Source organism: Podarcis tiliguerta, assembly GCF_965153285.1.
Source record: "Podarcis tiliguerta genome assembly, chromosome: 2".
Classification (NCBI taxonomy): domain Eukaryota; kingdom Metazoa; phylum Chordata; class Lepidosauria; order Squamata; family Lacertidae; genus Podarcis; species Podarcis tiliguerta.
In genome coordinates, this window is record NC_139535.1 from 17,223,904 (window position 1) to 17,248,051 (window position 24,148).

Consider the following 24,148-nt stretch of genomic DNA (forward strand, 5'->3'; position numbering starts at 1 on the left):
GGCGTGCTGACATGTTGTGTGGATTGTTACTTTTTGCAATATATTAATACCGTATTGGCCCAAATATAAGCCACACTCTTTCCCCCCCAAACTCAGACCGTGTCAGACCGTGAAAAGTTAAAATGCGGCTTATATTCGCAGCCTTACAAAATTTGGCTTTTACGATATCGCTGTAGGATTTTCTTCTACATTCGCCATTTACAGGTGTGAGTGCCTGCGGAATTTTAAGGGAGCAGCTTATATTTGGGTATTGTCTCCCCCCCACCTTGAATTTTAAATGTGAGGCTTATTTGTGGGTGCGGCTTATATTTGAGCCAATACGGTACATAGTGAAAGCCTCTTTGCTGGCTTCTCATGGCCCCTTCCAACTCTACAGTTCTATGATTCTGGATTGATTTAATTCTGCAATAGTCCTGTCCCAGTTCCAAATGATCCTAAAAAGTTCAGAGTTATATCAGAAAAATGTGAAATTGCCTGGTTTATCAAAACTTTAAAATAGATGAGGGCAGCTGTAGCACGTGAAACATCAGGGTGTACATGATTCTCGGTGTTCATGCACATGAATTTACCAGAGCTCATTCGGCAGAGTGAAGCGGACACCTCAGGCAGCAGATGCTGGCAGCAAAGGACTGGAGGTAAGGAGCTGGAAGGAAGAACTGTCTGTTTCCCACAGCCTGCCCTGCGCTCCTTAATGTAGCTTGTGTGGTAGAAGATCTCACCCCATCACTACCAGCAGGGGCGTATGAAGTGGAGGGCGGAGGAGGTGGATCGCCCCGGGTGCCACGCTGTGGTGGGTGTGTGACAAGATGGCCCCTGCCTCCCCCTAGCTGTAGAGCAGCCGAGGGCATGCGCAGTCAGTATGGGCGCCACTTGCAACCATACGGGCTGTCACATATGCGCAGTCCATACGGATGCCACTTGCACAGCAACCCGTATGGTTGTCGTGCAAGCAGCCACCCATATTGATGTCTGTATGGACGGCGTGCATGAGCTGCATCCCATATGGTGTGCACATGCATAGCAGCCCGTATGGTCACTACGCAAGCGGCTGGCTGCCTCGCATGCGCACTCCATGTGGGATGCCACACATTGAAGTAAGGTTCAATTGTCAGTCCATTTTGCTTTTGTACACAGAAGAGAATTTCAGCTGTCCATCCGTCCTTGCTGCCAATCACATCTGCCTGCCATGTCATTGTACCACAAGCCACCTGTCAATCCATGAAGATTCAACTGCTAAACCATTATGGCTTTTTGTGCATAGGAGAGGACAGAGGAAGCTGCCTCGTACTGGTCCAACAAGCTCAGTATTGTCTGCACAGACTGGCAGCAGCTCACCCCCCATTCTTTCTTGGAGTTGCTATGGAGGGTTGAACCTGAGAGCCAGTGTGGTGTAGTGGTTAAGAGCGGTAGATTCGTAATCTGGTGAACCGGGTTCGCTTCCCTGCTCCTCCACATGCAGCTGCTGGGTGACCTTGGGCCAGTCACACTTCTCTGAAGTCTCTCAGCCCCACTCACCTCACAGAGTGTTTGTTGTGGGGGAGGAAGGGAAAGGAGAATGTTAGCCGCTTTGAGACTCCTTCGGGTAATGATAAAGCAGGATATCAAATCCAAACTCCTCTTCTTCTTCTGCATTCAAAGAAGATGCCCCACCGCTGACCTCTGGCCCTTGCCCCCAGATGCGGTGGAGAAGAGCACCACTTTGTCCTCTGCCTCAGGCAGCAAAATGTCTTGGGCTGGCCCGAGATCCATTCCTGCTTTGGGGCAGACCTGCCAAGCTCAAGGAAAGATGGGCACCAGGATCCCAGCCCTAGCATTGCAGATAAAACCCCAGCTGCACCTCCTCCCGCCTCCCTTGCCCCCGCCAGCATTAACAGCTATGGCTTATCAGACGGCAGAATCTCCCCGAGAGCCAAAAACGAGCCCGTCTTCCATCCTAGAGGCAGTTCCTGCCACATCTTGGCAGAGAAAGCTGAGCTCGCCGCGGAGCGAAGAGGCTGGTTGTGCAAGAGTTGTTTACCTGCAGCTGGAGCTGGGAGGTGCTCCGCCCCAGACCTCCCCAGTGGCCCCACCCCCTTCTATAAAGAGCCAAGCACTTGGCTGGCAGCATCAAACCACAGAACACACAGACAGAGACGCACACACGCAGCATGGAAGGCAAAGGGCTCGTGGCTCAGCTGCAGAAGGCAGCTATCTGCCCCGCCTGCAGGGGGCACTTCAAGGACCCGGTGATCTTGGATTGTGATCACAGCTACTGCCGGGCCTGCATCACCCGCTACTGGGAAGAGGCGGCCGCGACTGGAAAGGGCCCCAGGGTACTCTCTTGCCCCCAGTGCAAGGCAGTTTTCGAGAGGAAGAACCTGCGGACCAACGTCAAGCTGGCGGTGGAGGTCAAGATCACCCAGCATCTCAACGCCAAGACGGCTCACGTGCCCCTCGCACCCAAGCCCAGGAGGCGCCGTGGGGGGTGGATTCCTGCAACCGGCATCCAGGAGGAAAAGGTATGACACGAGAGTAAGGGGAGTCGGGGCTCCCCAAGGGTCAATGTCAGGACTCAGTTCTAGAAATTGCAAAAAAAAAAGAGGATAGAAGGTCTCTGAGTATGTGCAGAGTGCCTCTCATCGCTGAATTGATTTGTTTGGTATTATTGCATTTGCATCTGGCCCTTCTTCCCCAAGGAACAACCGCAACCGGCCCCTAAAGGTCTCGGGGGAAGGGCTTTCCATGAAGAAAGCATGAATTCCAATTAAGCTACCACCTTTCATGGAAAGGCTTCTGTCGCAGAATCTGAGATAAATTTGCAGGAATCCAGGGTCCTGTGTTTTTTCTTTCTTTCACATTTTTAAACAAATTCCTTCACCAGGAAGATCTATTGCTATACAGTGGTACCTCGGGTTAAGTACTTAATTCATTCCGGAGGTCCGTTCTTAACCTGAAACTGTTCTTAACCTGAAGCACCACTTTAGCTAATGGGGCCTCCCGCTGCCGCCATGCAATTTCCGTTCTCATCCTGAGGTAAAGTTCTTAACCTGAAGCACTATTTCTGGGTTAGGGGAGTCTGTAACCTGAAGCATATGTAACCTGAGGTACCATTGTATAAGGTCCATTTCAAACCTTTCCCTTTAACTGAATATAAACAATGAGCAGCACAAGACTGAGTGTGGAAAGAAAGTCGCAGTCCACTTCTGCTTTTAAGAGGACAGGCAGAAATTCAGTCAGTGAAGCTTTTCCCCAGCACTGGGATGCAGAAAACAGTTCCTGTTGAATTTCTGACTGTTACTCCAGCAATTAAAGCCAAGAAAACAGAGCAGATACTGAAGAGCACAGGGATGTTTTCTTACAGTTGGACAACACCAATAACTGAAAACCAGAGACTTAACCAGCAGCAAGAGATACCCCTCCTTTCCCCTTCCTCGTATGTCAGCCTTTGCCAGCTTGGTGCCTGGACTACAACTGCAGCTGGGGCTGATGGGAATTGTAGTCCAAAACATCTCTGCCTAGAAGAGGGATGGGGAAACACATGGTCCTTCTGCCATCCTTGACCATTGGCTTGGGCTGGTGGGAGCTGAAATCCAACAGCATATGGAGGACAACAGGCTGCTCATCCCTGCTCTAGAACCTCAGTAGCCTGGCCTAGAACATCAGGAGCAGACTTCATAAGAAAGACCCTCCAAGTGTCCCTATTTTCCAGGGACAGCCCCAGATTTACAGAAGCCATCCCAGTTTCTGATTTGATCCTGGAATGTCCTGTTTTTCCTTAGGACGTCCCTATTTTCATGGGAGAAACGTGGGTATGATAAGATGATGAAGATCTGACACTGGACCTCTTTCAGTTTGGGTGTATAGCAACCACAGGGTGAGGGAGCCACATGGATCAATACGACAGGCCTTTTTTCCCCTTACCCTGTCACCATGTGCTGTTTCCCTAGGGAAATTCCCCTCCAGCCGTGTTCATACATTTTCTCAAGCAGAGCAAATTTGTCTCCTCCGAGCTACGGGAGAGGCCGGTGCTTAGCGGCAGAGAATGCTCTCTGCACGCTGGTAATTCTCGGCACCTCCAGGGAAGGCTGGGAAGGACTCTGAGAGTTGGAGACTCTGGAGAGCCACCGCGGTCAGGGCTAGATGGGTGAACGGTCCGATTTGTTGTTATCTGGGAGACCCAAGGTTTTCCCTTCCCTCCTGCAGACTTAGGGAGCCATGGCAAGACAGCAGGGACACTCGAGTTACGTGAGAAGGCAGGCCTGTTAGTTTGGAGGCTCCCCTGGAGAAACGCTCTAGGGACTACTCCTTCACTGGAGGTTTTAAAGCAGAGGTAGATGGTCAGGGGTTCTTGACCTGTGATTCCTGCACTGCGTGGGGCTGAACATCCAGCTCTGCAGCTCTGTTATTCTATAAACACAAAGCAGGGCATGATGCCCATGAAGAACTCTTATTATTTGTATATCACCTTTAAGAAGGATGCATTTTACAGAAGGAGCAGGGGGAGAGAAGGATCTCTGGAGATCCCGAAACCTCACCCTCCTCAAAATCCGAGCAGTGGCGTAGCGTGGGTTGTCAGCACCCGGGGCAAGGCAAGTAATTTGCGCCCCCTAACCCGGGGCAAGGCAAGTAATTTGCGCCCCCCCCCCGCTGCACTGTCCCTCCCCCAGATAGTCCCTCGCTCTCTCTCCGCACCGCACCGCACCGCACGCCTGGCACCCTCCCCTCCACAGTGGGCAGCGACCCGGCGGCTCGGATCGGATTTGCACTGCCAGCACTGCAGTGAGAGAGAGTAAGTGAGCCAGGTAGGGGCAGAGAGCTGCGAGTGCGAGCGCGCCCCCCCAGATGTTGTGCCCGGTGCGGCCGGCCCCCCCTGCACCCCCAACGCTACGCCACTGAATCCGAGCAAGGCTCCATGCCTTTGACCCACACAGTGAAATGTTCCTCATTGTCTTGCATTTGTCCAGCCTGAGGCTCAACCTTATACCCACTTGCACGGAAAGAAGCCCCGCAGAACTCAGCGGAACTGAACAGACATGTCTAGGATTGCACCGTCAGACAGCCAGTCCCCAGGATTTCCACATTTAAAATAACATGCGCACACACACACACGTAAAAAATGCCTCAACCGAAACGGAAAACAGGCTCATCTGGTATGCCGTTGACATTAGCATTACAGGTAGCCTGGATTTCAGAGCGGCAGATAGAAAGAGGAAGGAGAGCAAAACCGCTTTGTATTATCTGGAGGGACAGGGAAGTTTTTGCCCTTCAGATGCAGAGCCTACAATTGTCCCTATTTTCCAGGGACAGTCCTGGAATGATAGAAGCCGTCCCAGTTTCTGATTTGATCCCAGAATGTCTTGCTTTTCCTTAAAGGTAAAGGGACCCCTGACCATTAGGTCCAGTCGTGGCTGACTCTGGGGTTGTGGTGCTCATCTTGCTTTATTGGCCGAGGGAGCCGCTGTAGAGCTTCTGGGTCATGTGGCCAGCATGACTAAGGCACTTCTGGCAAACCAGAGCAGCACACGGAAACGCCATTTACCTTCCCGCCGGAGCGGTACCTATTTATCTACTTGAACTTTGACGTGCTTTCAAACTGCTAGGTTGGCAGGAGCAGGGACCGAACAACGGGAGCTCACCCCGTCATGGGGATTCAAACCGCCAACCTTCTGATCGGCAAGTCCTAGGCTCTGTGGTTTAACCCACAGCGCCACCCACTTAGGACACCCCTATTTTCATATTGGAAGCTATGCAGATTTTGCTGGATTACAACTCCCATTATCCCTGACCATTAGCTGTTCTGGCTGGGGCTGATGAGGGTGGGGTGGTGAAAAATAATGAATAAAATCAAAAAAAGTAAGGGGCTAGCTTTCGTAGAGGCAGGGAAAAGTTGGCAAACCTAGTGACCTCCATTCTGGAAGGGGGGTTTCCAAACGCATTGCAAGAGAAAGGAGTAGAATGAACACTTAATGGAGCAGGAATCTCAGATATTTGATTCAGATTTTGGACTCGAATTACAGCGGCCAACTAACCAGGGGCGGTTGGGAAAGAGGCATGGTCTCTTTCGACTACAGCTTGAGCTGCCTATATCAGCCAGTGAATCTTTCTTAAGACATGGAAATATGCATAATCACTTGCTAAGGTCTGCAGAGCAAGCTGCTATATGAAAGGCGCAGGTGCGTGGGCTGGGAAAGAAGTTGGCAACCTTAACTAGAATCTTCATGGAAGGAGGAGATAGAGAAAGAAACTTGATACTACAGGAAAAAGCAAAGAGGAGAATCAGAAGACGGAAAGAAAAGCCGCAAAAATGGACAACTATGTATTATGTAATAATTACATATTGCAGGAGGATGATAGTCATACGGGTGTTTTTAAAATAGTGGTTTCTCTTCTTGCAAATATGCAGAGATGAGAGCCTAGCAAGGTTTTATGTTTGTGTGTGTATGCAAAGCCTGCTGCTCTTATCATACACTATCCTGAGGGTAATCCAATCCATTTCCATCGGTAATGAATTTAGTCTGATCGCAAGCCCAGATTTGAGTTACAACATCCCTCTTGTGTTTTTTTACACTGAATTCTCCTGGAAGTCTTAAAACTTGTGCCTTCTTGCTGCTGCAACAAGACGATAATCTGATAAGATCCAGCCTTCCTTACATAATGCCTACTCAAAACAGAATAGGGCAAAACATAATACGGAATTTGGAATTTAGTGGAAGAACCTCGTGCAGTGGAAATTTCATGGGCCTGACCTGCCTTCCCGGATTGCACCAGCCACAATTTATCGGGCACATCCCACAAATCCTTCGCCTTCTGTTGCTTCAGCATCTCCTACATAGCTAAGGTGGAGATCAGATAGAGTGGCCTTGCTGTTCTCGACAGGCAAGATACGCAGCAATACTGGTGGGGCAGCAGGATGGCAGCACATGCCAATGAGTGATGCCATTGCTGAAACAGGGCATATATTTTTTTGAGTCTTTCAGGCAAAGTGAGGTCAAAAAGTTTTCACTGTTGGGCATTGTTGGACTCCAGCTCCCATCATCCCTGACCACTGACCACACCGGCTGGGGCTGATGGGAGTTGTAGTTCAACAACAACAGAGACAAAAGGCAGCCCACCCCTAGTGAAGACACTGGCTGAGCTACATGGATCAGTGCTCTGTCTTGTTTATGAGATCCGCTGGCCTAGGAGTGGGCTCCTCTGTGTCTGACTAGGACTGAAGACACCTGGATTCAAATAAGCCACGGATAAGAACATCCCCACCAAGTGTCCCGGAAAAAATGGGACATCTCCTATTTTCACACGAGATCTCGGTGGCCATTTTGGGTGCCGCTGTCTCGTGCACTCTGGCGACGCAATCTGGCCCTGAAAAACGCACCTTTTAAAAATAATATACTTTATTAAATTTCCACAAATTTCACATAAAATTCCAATACATAATAAATTCTTCTTTTGCTTTATCGACTTCTCATCCCATTTTCCATGGTTTCTTTTTTAAATTCTATCTCATTGCTCTCGTCACTCTTTAATATCAAAACCATAATACAATAATCTCTAATTATTTCTGTTGCTCACAGTTCAAATCCTGATTGCGAATTTACCATATTAAAATATTTATTTAAGTTGTCCGGAAAGGGCTTCCATTCTCTTATTTTAGCTCTTAGCTTTGCTGATTCAGTGTAGTCCATCATTTCGCTGATGCATTCTTCTTTGGTGGGAATTTCTTCATCTTTCCATTTCTGTGCATAAAGAATGCTAGCTGCTGTCGCTACATACGTAAACAATGAAAAAAAGCGATTTTTCAGGGCTGCGTGACATCGAAAGAAACCGCTTTTTCGGGTCACCTGACTTAGCCATATTTCTAACATGCAGCCAAATTCAGCAAACCCCTAGCCAGTTCAGGTATTCTATGTGTTCCAGCTCAAGCACACCTGGTACAACTAATGGAGCCCTTTATTAGTTGCATCAGGTGTGTGTGAGAAAATACCTGTTGTATTTGTGCTGTTGTGAGCGATTCTGTTCAGGGGGTTGAACATCAGTGAGTTGCAATACCAGTTTAAGTTGCATTTTCAGCTGAATTTGGGGGAACTATGAAACTTCCATTGTGCTGAGCTATTTCAATTGCTTTTGTTTGATTTGCCCATTGCAAACAGCTGAAAGTCTGGAATTTCTGATAATAAACCTGATGTGCAAGGGGGGGGGGTTGAATAATTTCCACTGTGACTGTGGAGCTCTGGAGAATTGGCAGGGAACTGCCCTTCTTTGAAGGGGAAAATGTGTTTTAAAGGCATAGCATGCATGCACAGACACACCTTTGGATCTCAGCACCCAGGCAGGTGGAGATGCTCCTTCAGGTACAGTGGTACCTTGGTTCTCAAACTTAATCCATTCCGGAAGTCCATTCCAAAACCAAAGCATTCCAAAACCAAGGTGTGCTTTCCCATAGAAAGTAATGCAAAACGAATTGATCCGTTCCAGACTTTTAAAAACAACTAAAACAGCAATTTAATGTGAATTTTACTATCTAAAGAGACCACTGATCCATAAAATGAAAGCAATAATCAATGTACTGTACTATAAAATCAAGAAGACAGTATTGTAGTTGATAAAAATTAAAATTATTATTATTTTCTTACCTGCACTGATGATAGTCATTGTTTGGATGGGGGGCTTTTATCCACTTCTGCAGACACATAATCAATCAATGAATCAGTACTTGAACTGGATTCCACACAGTCACAAAAACAAATTAATCAAAAAATCCTCAAAAACAAAAACACAAAATAAATAGAAAAAACAAAAGCACCAGACTTAATCAGTTCCGGAAGTCTATTTGACTTCCGAAATGTTCAAAAACCAAGGCACAGCTTCTGATTGGTGCAGGTGCCCCGGAAACAGTAGCCAACAGCCGCACTGGATGTTCGGCTTCCGAAAAATGTTCAAAAACCGAAAACACTTACGTCCAGGTTTTCGGAGTTTGAGAACCAAAGCGTTTGAGTACCAAGGTACCACTATATTAGGGGCTCAATCACTCAGGGCTTTATACATCTGCATTAAATTGCTATTGCTCATACCTTATAAGACCTGCAGCAATATCACTAACCACTCAATAAAAGCAAAGAGGTGTTTGCTTTGGTGCGTACATGCCTAGAAGGTTTTAATTGTCACCCCAGAATACTAAGCCAACAAGCTGGCCAAAGAGGTAGGTGTAAGCACAAAGGGTCTGAAATGCAGGGTGTCCATGTGACTGCTCCCGCTTGCTCATCCCTTAACTTACAACCTATGATCATCCCATTTCGAAGGATTAGGAGTCTTAACTGGCCGTAGTTACACAGCTGCAAAGCACCAAGACTGACACTTCCTGGGACAACAGCTCTGGGCCAGCCTGCTCATTGGACACACAAACCAGAAAAGATCATCACTGCTAAAACATGCACACCTGTCAGTAGCTCTATGATAAAGCACCTGCTCTGCAAGCAGAGAGTCCCAGGTTGTCTCCATGGGATGCTGTAGCCCTGAGCCAAGACCTCTCCCTAGTGTCCTTTGACATTGGCAACAGAAGCCTACTTCATTTGTTCAAGAGATTTGGCTCATCATTGCCATGGTGGGTCTAGCAGGACAGAAGAGCATTCTAATAATGGCGACCGAACACAGCAGCGAAGAGAGAAAGTGGAGAGAGGAGGCAGGGAATGCACCTGGCAAAATGACAGATCCGTAGGAGAGGTGAGGATTCTGATGGGATCAGGATCCCTTTGATTAAGGCTAATTTCTCAATCTGGTCGAGCCTGTCCAGAGAACATGCCACAGCCCTAATGATTATCAGGCCCTTGGGAAAGGATGGTTTTGGAAAGAGATGTCATCATACGAGGACAGGTAGAATGGCGTGGATTATTACAAAGGAGACAGATATATGAGCAGATTTTTATTTATTTAAGTAAATAAATAACCAGTGTGGTGTAGTGGTTAAGAGCGGTAGTCTCGTAATCTGGGGAACCGGGTTCGCGTCTCCGCTCCTCCACATGCAGCTGCTGGGTGACTTGGGCCAGTCACACTTCTCTGAAGTCTCTCAGCCCCACTCACCTCACAGAGTGTTTGTTGTGGGGGAGGAAGGGAAAGGAGAATGTTAGCCGCTTTGAGACTCCTGAAGGGGAGTGAAAGGCGGAATATCAAATCCAAACTACTCTTCTTCTTCTAAATGTAACTGAAATTGTGGCAGATGGAAAATGGTTCCACATCAACATGGGATTTGGGACTTCAGTAATGAATTAGACAACATATGGCACTCCTACTTGAGCAACAAGCCAATTGGTGAAGTGGGAAGGTGAACCATTTTACAATGGACACAATGCATGAAAAGCACTCAGGGTGTCTCAGATCTCAGCCTCTATGATCTCTTGGATGAGGAGAGGCCACATTCCTGGGAAGGAAGACTGGCTGCTTGAATTTTTCAGTGGAAAGTGCCTGCTTAGGATTGTGCCTGTTCACAGATGATCAAAACATGCAGATGCAAAGCTACCTTCCAGCCAGATCCTAAAACTAAAATAAGTCTCTAATTGAAACTGTGGCAGATGAACTGTAGCTCCATATAAACATGGGACGCGGGTGGCACTGTGGGTTAAACCACAGAGCCTAGGACTTGCCAATCAGAAGGTCGGCGGTTCAAATGCCCGCGACGGGGTGAGCGCCCATTGCTCAGTCCCTGCTCCTGCCAACCTAGCAGTTCAAAAGCACTTCAAAGTGCAATAGATAGCTCTATGTAGTTTCTGACACTCCAATTAGTTATACTGTAAGAGACCAGAGAGTGCGGCACCCATGACACTCACTTAAAAATCCAAATGTGCCCATAGGTTGGCAACTCCTGCTTCTAGTGCAAGACACACCATATTAGTGTCAATCACAAGTGTCTTATACTAGGCTATGAGGTGTTCCTATGCTCACTTCGGACCCATCAGGGTTAAAAGAATGTTAAGATTTTAAATTCTGCTCCCTCCCCTCTAATAATAATAATAATAATAATAATAATAATAATAATAATAATAAATGACTTATATGCCACCCATCTGACTGGGTTGCCCCAGCCCACTCTGCGCAGCTTCCAACAACTTTGTGAGGTACTTTAGGCTGAGAAATGGTGACTGGCTTACAGCCATCCAGTGAGCTTCACGACTGAATGGGCATTTGCACTCTGATCTCCCAGATCCTAGTCCAATACCACAGTGATGCAATCGACCCAGCAGAACAGTGACCAAGCGCCAGGACACAGAGCAGCAATGATGTGTACAGCAATGAGTGCACCATGTCAGAGACTTCTAGTATTCCAGGCATGAGGAAATGGCAGGGAGACTTCCTGTCCTTGGCTGTATGCAACATCACTGGTAAGGAATCAGAAACTCCACCTGACAGTTCCAGGGGAAATAAAAGTTGGCATCGTCTCAGCCCTGACCTCACAAACAAACCCAATGCTCTCAGGGCAGGGACATTGTCACTTGTGTCTGCATCCTGAACGCCACCTGTCGTGTGCTGATGACTCCGGACGACATCCACCAATTAAGCTCAACTATTGCTTGTAGAAAATTACAGATAATTATAGCGTGGTGCTCAAGAGGCCATTGGTTCAGGGCTTGGCATTTTATTTTTATTTATTTATCTATCTATCACACGTATCTTAAAAACAGCATCTTAAAGACAGCATCTTAAAAAGCAGAGACATCACCTTGCCAACAAAGGTCCGTATAGTTAAAGCCATGGTTTTCCCAGTAGTGATGTATGGAAATGAGAGCTGGACCATAAAGAAGGTTGATCGCTGAAGAATTCATGCTTTTGAATTCTGGTGTTGGAGGAGACTCTTGAGAGTCCCATGGACTACAAGAAGATCAAACCTATCCATTCTGAAGGAAATCAGCCTGAGTGTTCACTGGAAGGACAGATCCTGAAGCTGAGGCTCCAATACTTTGGCCACCTCATGAGAAGAGAAGACTCCCTGGAAAAGACCCTGATGTTGGGAAAGATGGGGGGCACAAGGAGAAGGGGACGACAGAGGACGAGATGGTTGGACAGTGTTTTCAAAGCTACCAGCATGAGTTTGACCAAACTGCGGGAGCAGTGGAAAACAGAAGTGCCTGGCGTGCTCTGGTCCATGGGGTCACAAAGAGTTGGACACGACTAAACGACTAAACAACAAACAACAAAAATCACACGTATATCTTGCCTTTTTCTCCAGAGAGCTCAAGCTGGTGTACATGGTTCTCCTCCTCTAATCTCCGCAACAACCCTGTGAGGTGGGTTAGGCCAAGAGGCAGTGATTGGCCCAAGGTCACCCAGTGAGCTTTGTGGCCAAGAGGGGATTTGAACCCTGGTCTCCTGGATCCTAGTCCAACACTCTAACCACTACACCACCCTGGCAGCAACCTGGAGACCTGTGCCTTTAAATGTGTTGATGCAATGGATAGCACAGCAGCCTCAGGTCACTTGCCTGTTGCTTAGTCCCTGCTCCCGCTTCCCTGCTGTTTGGCACACCTGGAGTTTAGGTTTGTTCCCTCTTAAGTTTGATACGGGACGTTGCCCTTTTGATCCTTTGCTGGAGAAGGAGGAAAGGTAACAGCCGTGGCTCCGCCATGCTTCTCTGCTCATTCCTCCCTCCACGACTTTGTCATTCCCCTTGCTTGCCCCACCTGCTGGGGCAATTAGGACTTCAGGTGTGCCACATATATGCAGCAGGCAATACAGTGGGGTGGACAGCCAGTACCATAAAAATAATGGGCAGGAGATAGAGTGGCCAGCTAACCACAACCTTGTCTAAAGGTAAAGGTAAAGGGACCCCTGACCATTAGGTTCAGTCGTGGCCTACTCTGGGGTTGCGGCGCTCATCTCGCTTTATTGGCCGAGGGAGCCAGCGTACAGCTTCCAGGTCATGTGGCCAGCATGACTAAGCCTCTTCTGGTGAACCAGAGCAGCGCATGGAAATGACATTTACCTTCCCGCCAGAGCGGTACCTATTTATCTACTTGCACTTTGTCGTGCTTTTGAACTGCTAGGTTGGCAGGAGCAGGGACCAAGCAACAGGAGCTCACCCTGTTGCAGGGATTCGAACCGCCGACCTTCTGGTCAGCAAGTCCTAGTCTCTGTGGTTTAACCCACAGCGCCACCCGTGCCAGCTCTTTAAAAGCAGCTTGACCTTCAGAAATGAGCTGGTGAAAATTTTACTCCGCAGTGATAAACTTGAGGCAGATGCTTAGCACTGACTCAGACCATTGGGCTGTCCAGCTCAGCATTGTCCTCAATGGCTGTCCAAGATTTTCTCCCAGCCCTACGTGGAGTTGCCAGGGATCGAACCAGGGACCTTCTGCTTGCAAGGCAGAGGTTCTACCACTAAGCTACAGCTCTTCCACTACCCAGTCACTGTTAACATCAGCCCATTGATGCTGATCTGGCACAGCTGCAGGGAACAGTTCAGAACCTCAATGGAAGATGACATGGAGGAACTCCAGGCCACCGTTTCTCCCTCTTCACCTGGAAGGCAGCTCCTGTAGTCTGTGGTGGGCGGCTCTGCTGCAAAACCCGATAGCTATCTGCGAAGGAGCAGTCATGTCGAGCTGCACCAACGCAAGACGTCTCTTTTTGCCAGCAGCATCGCACCTGGAATCCATAAAGTTGCTCATTAGAAGCTGGCAAAGCTGGATGAGTCACTAATGCATGGCAGAACGTACCTAGTCAAATAAGTACTTTTGGGAAAAGATGCTCCCGTCTAATAATGTCAAGCAGCGCACATCGCAGGAAACAGGGGCGAACCGGGCCACACAGTGAGAAAACAGTCATTATATTTAACTATGTAAATATAAGGCATACGTAGTCATGCCACAAAAGGACACACCTGCTGTGCACTGGTGAGTTGTGGATTGCTGACACCATAGCCATGTTTTGCTCTCACACAATCACTTGGACGGGTTGAGATTTCTAAATACAGTGGTACCTTGGGTTAAGAAGTTACCGTATTTTTCGCTCTATAAGACGCACCAGACCACAAGACGCACCTAGTTTTGGGAGGAGGAAAACAAGAAAAAAAATATTCTGAATCTCAGAAGCCAGAACAGCAAGAGGGATCGCTGCACAGTGAAAGAAGCAATCCCTCTTGCTGTTCTGGCTTCTGGGATAGCTGCGAAGCCTGCATTCGCTCCATAAGACGCACACACATTCCCCCTTACTTTTTAGGAGGGAAAAAGTGAGTCTTATAGAGCAAAAAATACAGTAATTTGTTCCGGAGGTCCATTCTTAACCTGAAACTGTTCTTAACCTGAAGCACCACTTTAGCTAATGGGGCCTCCCGATGCTGCTGCGCCGCTGCTGCACGATTTCTGTTCTCATCCTGAAGCAAAGTTCTTAACCCGAGGTACTATTTATGGGTTAGCAGAGTCTGTAACCTGAAGCATATGTAACCCGAGGTACCACTGTAGTGGCATCTTCTGGTGGTTCTTATGCTTCTACTTTCACCCGAGGCGCCTGACATGTTGGCACCTGGGGCATTGAGCTGCTCCCATCAGTTTGGGTTGAGTCCAACTAGACAGAGCTCCCTCTCCTTCTGCTCCCAACCCAGATCTTCTCCAGAGGGGTGGGGGGACCTCTAGAGCAGATTTGGGGTGTGTGCATGCGCACGGTAAGTTCTCTTGTCCTGTACAAGTGAAAGGTATTCTGCTCTTGCAATCACTCTAGCTCCATCCGCACTACACATTTAAAGCACTATCATGCCGCCTTAAACAGTCATGGCTTCCCCCCAAAGACTCCTGGGATCTGCAGCTTGTTAAAGGTGCTGAGAGTTGTTAGGTGACCCGTATTCCCCTCGCGGAGCTACAAGTCTCAGCCATATCACAGTGGTTAGAGCATCTGCTTTGAATACGAGGAGGTTCCAGGTTCAATCTAGGTAAGCCTGGGGAGGATCCTGATCTGGAACCTGATCTGGAACCCTGTTTTGCTGCAGCCAGCCAGTGTAGACCAGTTTTTCCCAAACTTGGGCCTCCAGCTGGTTTTGGACTACAACACCCATCATCCCTTTCCACTGGTCCTGTTAGCTAGGGATTGTGGGATTTGTAATCCAAAAAAACAGCTGGAGAACCAACTCTGGGAAACCCTGGTGTAGACAATACTGAGCTGGAGGGTCTGGTTCTCAGTAGAGGGCAGCTTCCTGTGTTCCTATACTTTGGCTCAGGTGTTGATTATCTGCTTTGCGTCCAGAAGGTCCCAGGTTCCATCTCTGGTTTCTCCAGGGCTGTGAGAGAAGCCTCCCTGAAAGGCTGGAGAGCTTCTTCCAGTCAGTGTAGACAATACTGAACTAGATGGACCAAGGATTCAACTCTGGATAAGGGAGCTTCGTACGCTGCTTTAGATACGGGAGACTATCATGGCATCCTTGTGGACGGATGAGCCCGTGGTGCTGGAGGAAAACTCGTGCCTGACACCTCTGCCCCAGACACAGGCAGCTCATAAATTCCTGGAGGCTGAGGTGGTTGTGGGTGACCTCATGTGCATCAAGTGGCTGGAGCATGCTGCGGAGCAGAGCGAAGGTTGCAAACTTTAATTGGCACGGCTGAGGCTCAAGGCACATAACTGATGGGAAGGATTTCAAGGACACCACCCTCCCTTGTGACTCAATCACTCGTAGGCCAACCATTAGGTAAGGCAGCCCAAGACAATGGTGTGTTTATATTGCTCCATGCCTTGGCCTGGGTCGTAGCCAACCACTCCTGATTATCAGGCATGAACAGCACGTGGAATCCCAGGTGAGCAGGTGGCACACAGAGTCTTCTTCTTCTTCTTCTTCTTCTTCTTCTTCTTCTTCTTTCTTCTTTCTCCTTTCTTCTTCTTCTTTCTTCTTCTTCTTCTTCTTCTTTCTTCTTCTTCTTCTTCTTCCTTCTTTCTTCTTCTTCTTCTTCCTTCTTTCTTCTTCTTCTTCTTCTTCTTCTTCTTCTTCTTCCTTCTTTCTTCTTCTTCTTCTTCTTCCTTCTTTCTTCTTCTTCTTCTTCTTCTTCCTTCTTTCTTCTTCTTCTTCTTCTTCTTCTTCCTTCTTCCTTCTTCTTCTTCTTCTTCCTTCTTTCTTCTTCTTCTTCTTCTTCCTTCTTTCTTCTTCTTCTTCTTCTTCTTCTTCTTCTTCTTCTTCTTCTTCTTCTTTCTTCCTTCTTTCTTCTTCCTTCTTTCTTCTTCTTCTTCTTCTTCTTCTTCTTCTTCCTTCTTCTTCTTCTTCTTCTTCTTCTTCTTCTCCTTCTCCTTCTTCCATGAACACGGTTTTAACAGTGAGTCTGTAAGTGACTGTGGAGGCCAGTTCTGGATCCACACGTCCTTCCACAGTGGGGACATAGGTTTCCAGACGGGAGCTGATCACAGTGAGGGTTTGCCAAGCATGTCTTCCTCTTGGCACGTTTCTCCCTTTTGTCCTGAGTTCGAGCATCTTCAAAGCCCATGACAAATTTGGTAAAGGCTGTTCTCCAATTGGAGCGCTTGCAGGCTAGTGTTTCCCAGTTGTCGGTGTTTATACATGTGTGTCCAAATGTGTACATGGAAGGGGCACCAACTTTTTCCCCACCAAAGCCAGTCTCACCATCGTTAACAGCTGCATGGCAGACATTAAACAGGCACAGCTTTTCCCAACACAAAGGTGACCATGATTGCATCCGTTGAATTTCAGGCAACTGTACAACTGTTAAAGGTACAGATCTTCTGTGGGTGGGATAGCCTACTTAAGTGTTATTGGGGAAAGGAGAGATTTTAGGAGCACACAAGTTCTTGGGAGGATAGCGAATCCCATAGCAGCGTTCTCCCTGCAAATTGCAGATTTTTCACTAGGGTGACCGCATAAGGCACACTGGTGGACCAGTGTTAGTTGTGTAGAGGAGGGAAATTAGGCAAACATGCCTGCCCATAGGGACAGACAAAATTGCACTTACTGAAATTTGTAATTCGGTTAAAGAGTCGAAACTGTGTCATTGTGAGCCCTGTCCTTTCGCAGCTCATTGCCTTGTTTTTCAGACATGCACATGCACCCTTCAATTTAGCAATTCATTTCGTACCTTGATCTGGGTCTGCTTGTCCAAAATAGTGGGCCTGCCCCTTTAAATAATAAGCACATGGAAGGAGTCAATGTCCCACCCACCAAATGTGGTTGTAACCCCAGCTGCCATCATCCCTCACCACTGGCCATGCTGGCAGGGGATGATGGGAGTCCAGCAACATCATGCTAGCTACCCTGACATAGCAAACACAACACCATAGTTTATTTCCTTGCAAAGCCTGGAATTATAATAATAGCAAGAGACCAGTAACCATTTGGAGGAGCCAGAGTTCTTTTCCTTCTGCTAGTTCTCCACCCATCTCTTTTAGCTCCCCTTCACTAGAGAGCCAGTGTGGTGTAGTGGTTAAGAGCGGTGGACTCGTAATCTGGTGAACCGGGTTCGCTTCCCCGCTCCTCCACATGCAGCTGCTGGGTGACCTTGGGCCAGTCACACTTCTTTGAAGTCTCTCAGCCCCACTCACCTCACAGAGTGTTTGTTGTGGGGGAGGAAGGGAAAGGAGAATGTTAGCCGCTTTGAGACTCCTTCGGGTAGTGATAAAGCGGGATATCAAATCCAAACTCCTCCTCCTCCTCCTCCTCCTCCTCCTCCTCCTCCTCTTCTTCTTCTTCTTCTTCTTCTTCTTCTTCTTCTTCTTCTTCACTATTCTGGAGGAGCAACCAGGAGCTGCCTTACCATCAGGCCAGAGTTGCAGGGAGGAACTTGTAAACATCTAGATGCACTTGGACTAAACTCCCATTATCCTTGGCCCCTGGCTGTGCTGACTGAGGCTCATGGGAGCTCACAATAACACCTGGAGAACCACAGATTCTTCCATCCCTATTGCTGCAGGACAGTTTCATTTTCCTTTAACCCAAATAACCTCTTGCCTGCGGAGACTGGAGAGCAGGCTACGGCAGGAGGGACAAATACAGCACAAAATGCGTACCTGGTTCAGGAGGGGATACCATTCAGACAGCAATCTTTGGCATGAGAACTGGGGGTGACACAAGCATGGCCTGGCTTGATTTAACTTGTGAGATGCTGGAAGATATGTCTTCATCTGGGCTTGGGAACGCTTGCCTTCAAGCCCTTCGTCTTGGAGACTTGCATTGTCTAGTTTGCATTCATAAGAGCTCTGCCTTGACTGGGATAATGTGGAATAAATAAGCATAATGGGCAGATAGGAGCAATTGATTTTTGAGGCACTCGTCTCTTCCTTGGGGGCTTCACATAAGCATCTGGTTGGCTGCCGTGATAAAAGATGCTCGACTAGATGAGCCACTGGCCTGATCCAACAGGGCCCTTATAGTCAACATTGCAAATAAATAAATAATCCTCTGTGGATGTGACTGCTTCCATTTACGAGCCATCAAAGTCAATGGTCATCACCGTATATCTTTTGGCATTGAATTCCAATTAAATCACGCTTGTGCAAAGAAACATTCTACTTTGTTTTCTATGTAGACGGGCCTATGCAGCTGTTTAAAATTTATTGAGTAGCTGGTCATTTTCATGATTGATCTGTAAGGCTTTTAATGGTCTTTTTTTAAAAAAAAAAAAGTTTGTATATTGCTGTACACTGCCCTGATACCGTATTTTTCGCCCTATAAGACGCACTTTTTCCCCTCCAAAAATGAAGGGGAAATGTGTGTGCGTCTTATGGGGCGAATGCAGGCTTTCGCTGAAGCCTGGAGAGCAAGAGGGGTCGGTGCGCACCAACCCCTCTCGCTCTCCAGGCTTCAGGAGAGCCGCAGCGCCAGCCCCACAAGGTCGGGGGACAGCAGGGAGGCGGAACGCCGCCATCCCGCTGTCTCCCTATGTGGTTTAGAGGCTGACGGCGGGGAGATGCGTGCTTCTCCCCGCCGCCAGCCCCGCAAGCTCCGGGGACAGCGAGGAGGCGCGGCGCGTCTTCCCCCTGTCCCCGGACCTGACGTGAAGGCTGGCGGCGGGGAGAAGAGCGCTCCTCCCCGCTGCCTGCCCCACAAGCTCCGGGGACAGCTGGGAGGTGCGGCGCGTCTTCCCCCTGTCCCCGGACCTGACGTGAAGGCTGGCGGCGGGGAGAAGAGCGCTTCTCCCCGCTGCCTGCCCCACAAGCTCCGGGGACAGCTGGGAGGTGCGGCGCGTCTTCCCCCTGTCCCCGGACCTGACGTGAAGGCTGGCGGCGGGGAGAAAAGCGCTTCTCCCCGCTGCCTGCCCCACAAGCTCCCGGGACAGTGGGGAGGCGCAGCGAGTCTTCCCCCTGTCCCCGGACCTGATGTGAAGGCTGGCGGTGGGGAGAAAAGCGCTTCTCCCCGCTCCTGGCCCCACAAGCGCCTGAGGGGGAAATAAAATTTTTTTTCTTTATTTCCCCCCCAAAAAACATGGTGCGTCCTATGGGCCGGTGCGTCCTATGGGGCGAAAAATACGGTATTTTATGGGAGTGCAGTATATAAACACCATCATAAATAAACAATATAGAATAAATTCTGACTTTGCTGAACCTACTGCCAATCAATATGAATCTGACTCAACACATTTTCCATTTGCTCCTGCTGCATCGATATAGACAAGATTATCACCTTGACCTGTCCATCTAATATTGCCTTCTCTCTCTTCTTTCCAGGAAGTCATCAGAGAAGTCTGCAGATGGTGAGTCTACTCCACCTTCTCGATTTCCAGATACTTGAAAACTAACCTAGCCAGGCATTGAATCTGGCAGCTTTATGTAAGCCAAACACACAGTGCCGGATTTATATACAAGCTAAACAAGCTATAGCTTAGGGCCCCACTCTCTTGTGGGCCTCCAAAAAATTTAAAGGGAAAAAACCTGGATGTACATTTCCAAAATATAAGATAAAAAACAAATAAAATAAAACCTGCATACAACAACAGTGTTTTGTGTTGTGTAGGCTCCAATGATGTAAGTAATGGGCCCCGCCTGCTAGCCTGCTCCCTAAAATATCACTTTCACTATTAATATACTTCTTCTTAATTGTATTTCACTATTAATATACTTCTTAATTGTATTTCAGTTCAACAATTACTTTGGTAAAATACATACATATTTTGTTATGTGCAAATGGCTTTAGATACCTATTAGGTCCATAAATTACAACATAGCATATATTCAACACAAAAAACAGTGACAATTTGTTGTTGACAATGTAAAGGGCCCCATTACGTCCAGTAGCTTAGGGCCTCATCAAACCCTAAATCCAGCCCTGCAAACACGGGCTCAAACAGTACTATAAAGGTGAAGGGTCCCCTCTCCATTAGGTCCAATCACGGATGACTCTGGGGTTGCGGCACTCATTTCGCTTTATTGGCTGAGGGAGCTGGTGTACAGCTTCTGGGTCATGTGGTCAGCATGACTAAGCCGCTTCTGGCAAACCAGAGCAGCGCACATAAACACTGTTTACTTTCCCGCCAGAGTGGTACCTATTTATCTACTTGCACTTCGTGCTTTCGAACTGAACCTAGGCTCTGTGGTTTAACCCACAGTGCCACCCGCGTACTATAGATGGCCCTAAACATGTTTGTAGAAGATAGCTGCTTGAGTATCAAATTGCAGGCCAGGGAAATTTTAGGATGAGGGAGCAACCCTGGGGCTTTTCAGTGGGTCATGAACTCCAAATCCCACCAGCCCCAGCACCATTTGGAGGGCTGAACACTCCCATTTCTGCTATAAGGGATTCCCCACATCTCAGTTCATCATCTTTTGGTGATGCTGTGATCCACACAGGTACCAGAGCTGCCCCTGCTGCCTCAGCAGCGTCATGACTTTGTGCCAAGATTTCTCAAGGAATATATGGAAGCTTTCATTGAAATTCCACTTCCATGCCCTGTAGGCTAATTGCTATCTATTTTTAAAAAGGAAGCCACATCCAAAGTTGAAAAGAACAAGGCAAAGCTTCAGGTTTGTTCCTTCGGTAGCTCAGCTGGTAGAGCGGAGGACTGTAGATTGTCGTCTAAGCCATCCTTAGGTCGCTGGTTCGATTCCGGCTCGAAGGACAAAGTGTTTTTGCTTGCCAGAAGCAGCTCCTCTGATCTCTCAACCAATCATACACTGTGGCTTCCCTCATCATGACTACAGTCTGGAGAAACCCACTGAGTCATGGGAGTTGTAGTCCATCAATGACCGGAATGCCACTGTTTTCCCCTTCCATGACGTGGACGGTCCTTTAATATATTGGCTCTGAACTGTTGAGGAGCATTAAATGTCATCACAATCTTAATTGTGCCTGGAAGCGCCTGCTAAAAACATTTTTTGTTCAGACAAGCCTATCCAGATGTAGAAGCCAGCAAGTATTTTTAATGTTTTTAGCTTATTTTATATTTTAATTATTTTCTGCGTTTTTAAAAATGGCTGTTTTTAACTCCTTTTTATTGATAATTTTAATGTTTGCTTTCTTTTTTATAAACCGCTTGGAGATTCTATTTGCAATCAAGTGGTTTACAAATTTCATGGAATAAAATAAAAATAAGATGTCTGACACCTCCTATACAGAAACAACCTTGAGGTTCCTCCACTGAGCAACTGGAACCCTGAAAGGCAAGCGCTGCCTTCCATCCTAGTCTTGATATTTATTGTTTGTGTATCTTCATTTTTCTCTCCACAGCTAATGTGGTTTGGATGCTCCCAGACACCCATATTCACCTGAACCTGCAGAACAACCTATCTGGAGCCCCTCAGAGTGGCAATCCCTGCTTCCCAAGATTTGAAGACCCTCAACAAGATGGCTGAACAAGCCATCTCCAAATGGCTCAGGCTACGGCATGGGGGCAGCTAAATTTGGGGAGGGCTGCTAGTGGTGGAGAAACTGAGATTTCAGCCAAGCATGAGGCTCTGGATTTACGAATGGACCTGCAAGAGTTAGGGAGACTCTCGTGCTGCAGGGCTTAAGTTATTTTCTAGAGAGAGATATCAAGCTGTCTCAGAAGCTACAAGATGCATTGGCTTGGTGAGGGAGGGGGGCGGGCGGGAAATGTGCTCCGTACATGGCAGGACTCCCTTTACTTTGTTAGGGTTTAGAGTTTGGAATCAGATTTCAGGCTTCCGTCATCCCCTGGTTCGAATTAAGTCCTGCGCCATAACTGAGCAGAACAGATTTTGGTTAGGCTAAATCTGCGAGGAGTGACTGGTTCCACGTTTGACTAAGTCTTCAGAAGTTCTGGTACCTCCAAGTGTCACTTGACGTGGCAGAAGATGAGATCTTGGAGAAGAATGATTGGTTTTCTTTTAGTTTATCCATCTCTGCCATCTTCTTCTGCTAATTTCTTGTCTGCCTTGTCTGGGAAGTGTAAACCTTCTAGGCAAAACCCCCCAGTTTCTCTGTTCTTTACAGGGTCTAGTACACACTGCTGACACCGTGTTAAATGGCAGAAGTAATAACTATTTGACATGAACTGGTATTCACTGAGAGGCATTAAAGTGATCTGAAGTTCCTAATGCAGTTATTTCATAAATGACCAGTGGGTGGTGCTGTGTGGTCATTTATCAGTCTGGCTAGCTTAAAAAAAAAATCTGCCAGTGATTCTAACCAGCTTCTAAACTTGAGCCAGGTACCATCTGAGGGGAGAAATTTGAAGTTCAATGTACATACCTTATTTCCCCAAAGTCCACTCCCCTTTCCACAATATATTGTACTACTGATAAGGAAGAAAATGTATTATACCCACAAATAACGTTGTGTTTGTTTCGTGTACTATATATAATTATTTTAATTTTTGTGTGTCTCGAGTTATTTGAGTCCATCCGTGGAATGGACTTTTAACTGTAAATCCACGGACAAGTAAATAAAAAAAAAGGCATTATCCCAAAGGAAATATGTGGTTGTGGTTGTTTTCTTTGGTGAGGAGTTGGCTTGGAAGGTTTAAGTGAACAGCCAATGGAAATTTCCCCAAAGGCCTAGCATAACATCACATAAGCAATTTTCTTCTCCTTTCCCCCTGTAATGTGGAGAACTAATACGCAGCACAATTCAAGGTTAATTTAGTAGATTTGAAACCCAGAGTCTTGATTTGTTGCCCTACAGCAGGATTTCCGTGTCTTTAACAGTGGCACGACAGTCAGAAGGGGAACGATCTCCCTCGGGAAGGTTTTAAAGCAGAGGTTGGGTGGCCGTCTGTCACTGATGTTTTAGCCGAGATTCCTGCATTGCAGGGGGTTGCGATTCTAAGTGTAAGGAGCGGTTCTGGTGTGGGAGTGAGAGACCTTTAGCCCTCCAGATGTTGCTGAACAACTCCCTTCAGGCCCAGCAATAACGATGCCCTCCAAATGTCGGTGGCCAATATCTCCCATCATCCCTGTCTACCGGCAACAGAGGCCATCTTCTGAAGCAGGGATGAGGACGCTGCGAGCCTGCCGGACCACAACTCCCATCATTCCTGACCACTGACAATGCTGGCTGGGGCAGATGAGAGTTGGTGTCCGAGCACTATTGGTTCCCATTCCTGATCAGTAGGCCACTTCATGCCTCCCAGTATGCCCTGCGGAAGACCTTAAGGTCCACAAATGACAACTTTTGGAGGTCCCAGGTCGCAAGGTGGTTAGATTGGTCTCAACTAGGGCCAGGGCCTTTTCGGTACTTGCCCTGACTTGGTGGAACGCTCTGTCACAAGAGACTAGGGCCCTGTGGGACTTGACATCTTTCCGTAGGGCCTGCAAGACAGAGCTGTTCCGCCTGGACTTTGGTTTGGACTCGGTCTGACCCTTATGTTTCCCTCCCCTTATGGTCTTGATCTATCGGCTATTTTAAAAATGAGGCTGCATTTTAAATTGCATTTTAACCTGTATTTTAAATTGGTCCCCATTATGTTTTTACTGTGGTTTTATTGGTGTTAGCCGCCCTGTGCTCGGCTCTGGCCGGGGAGGGCGGGGTACAAATTATTATTATTATTATTATTATTATTATTATTATTATTATTATAGCTGCTGGTGGAAGGGGGACCTCTCTAGCTAGAGAAGCAACATGTCATAAACAAGGTCCCACCAGCCTAAGACACTTATTTTTCTACGAACCAGTTGCCTCTTCCCTCCCCCAAACACCCCCCCCCTTTGCATCCTAAAATGGTAATATTCTAGGAAAAGCTTAAGCATTTTGTGGAATGTATAAACTTGCCCGGAGATTAGCGAAGGCAGAGCCTCCCTCCTCATCCCT

At 47.5% G+C, this 24,148-nt stretch overlaps 1 protein-coding gene across 1 annotated transcript; it reads left to right on the top strand.

Moving 5' to 3' along the window:
* The first annotated feature begins 1,943 nt into the window (after nucleotides 1-1,943).
* On the top strand, nucleotides 1,944-22,814 carry LOC310670977 (RING finger protein 39-like). Its single transcript, XM_083426876.1, has 3 exons — nucleotides 1,944-2,498; nucleotides 19,612-19,637; nucleotides 21,608-22,814. Exons 1-3 carry the CDS (start codon nucleotides 2,148-2,150, stop codon nucleotides 21,609-21,611), a joined length of 381 nt encoding a protein of 126 aa, XP_083283002.1. The 5' UTR covers nucleotides 1,944-2,147; the 3' UTR covers nucleotides 21,612-22,814.
* Nucleotides 22,815-24,148: the final 1,334 nt, after the last annotated feature.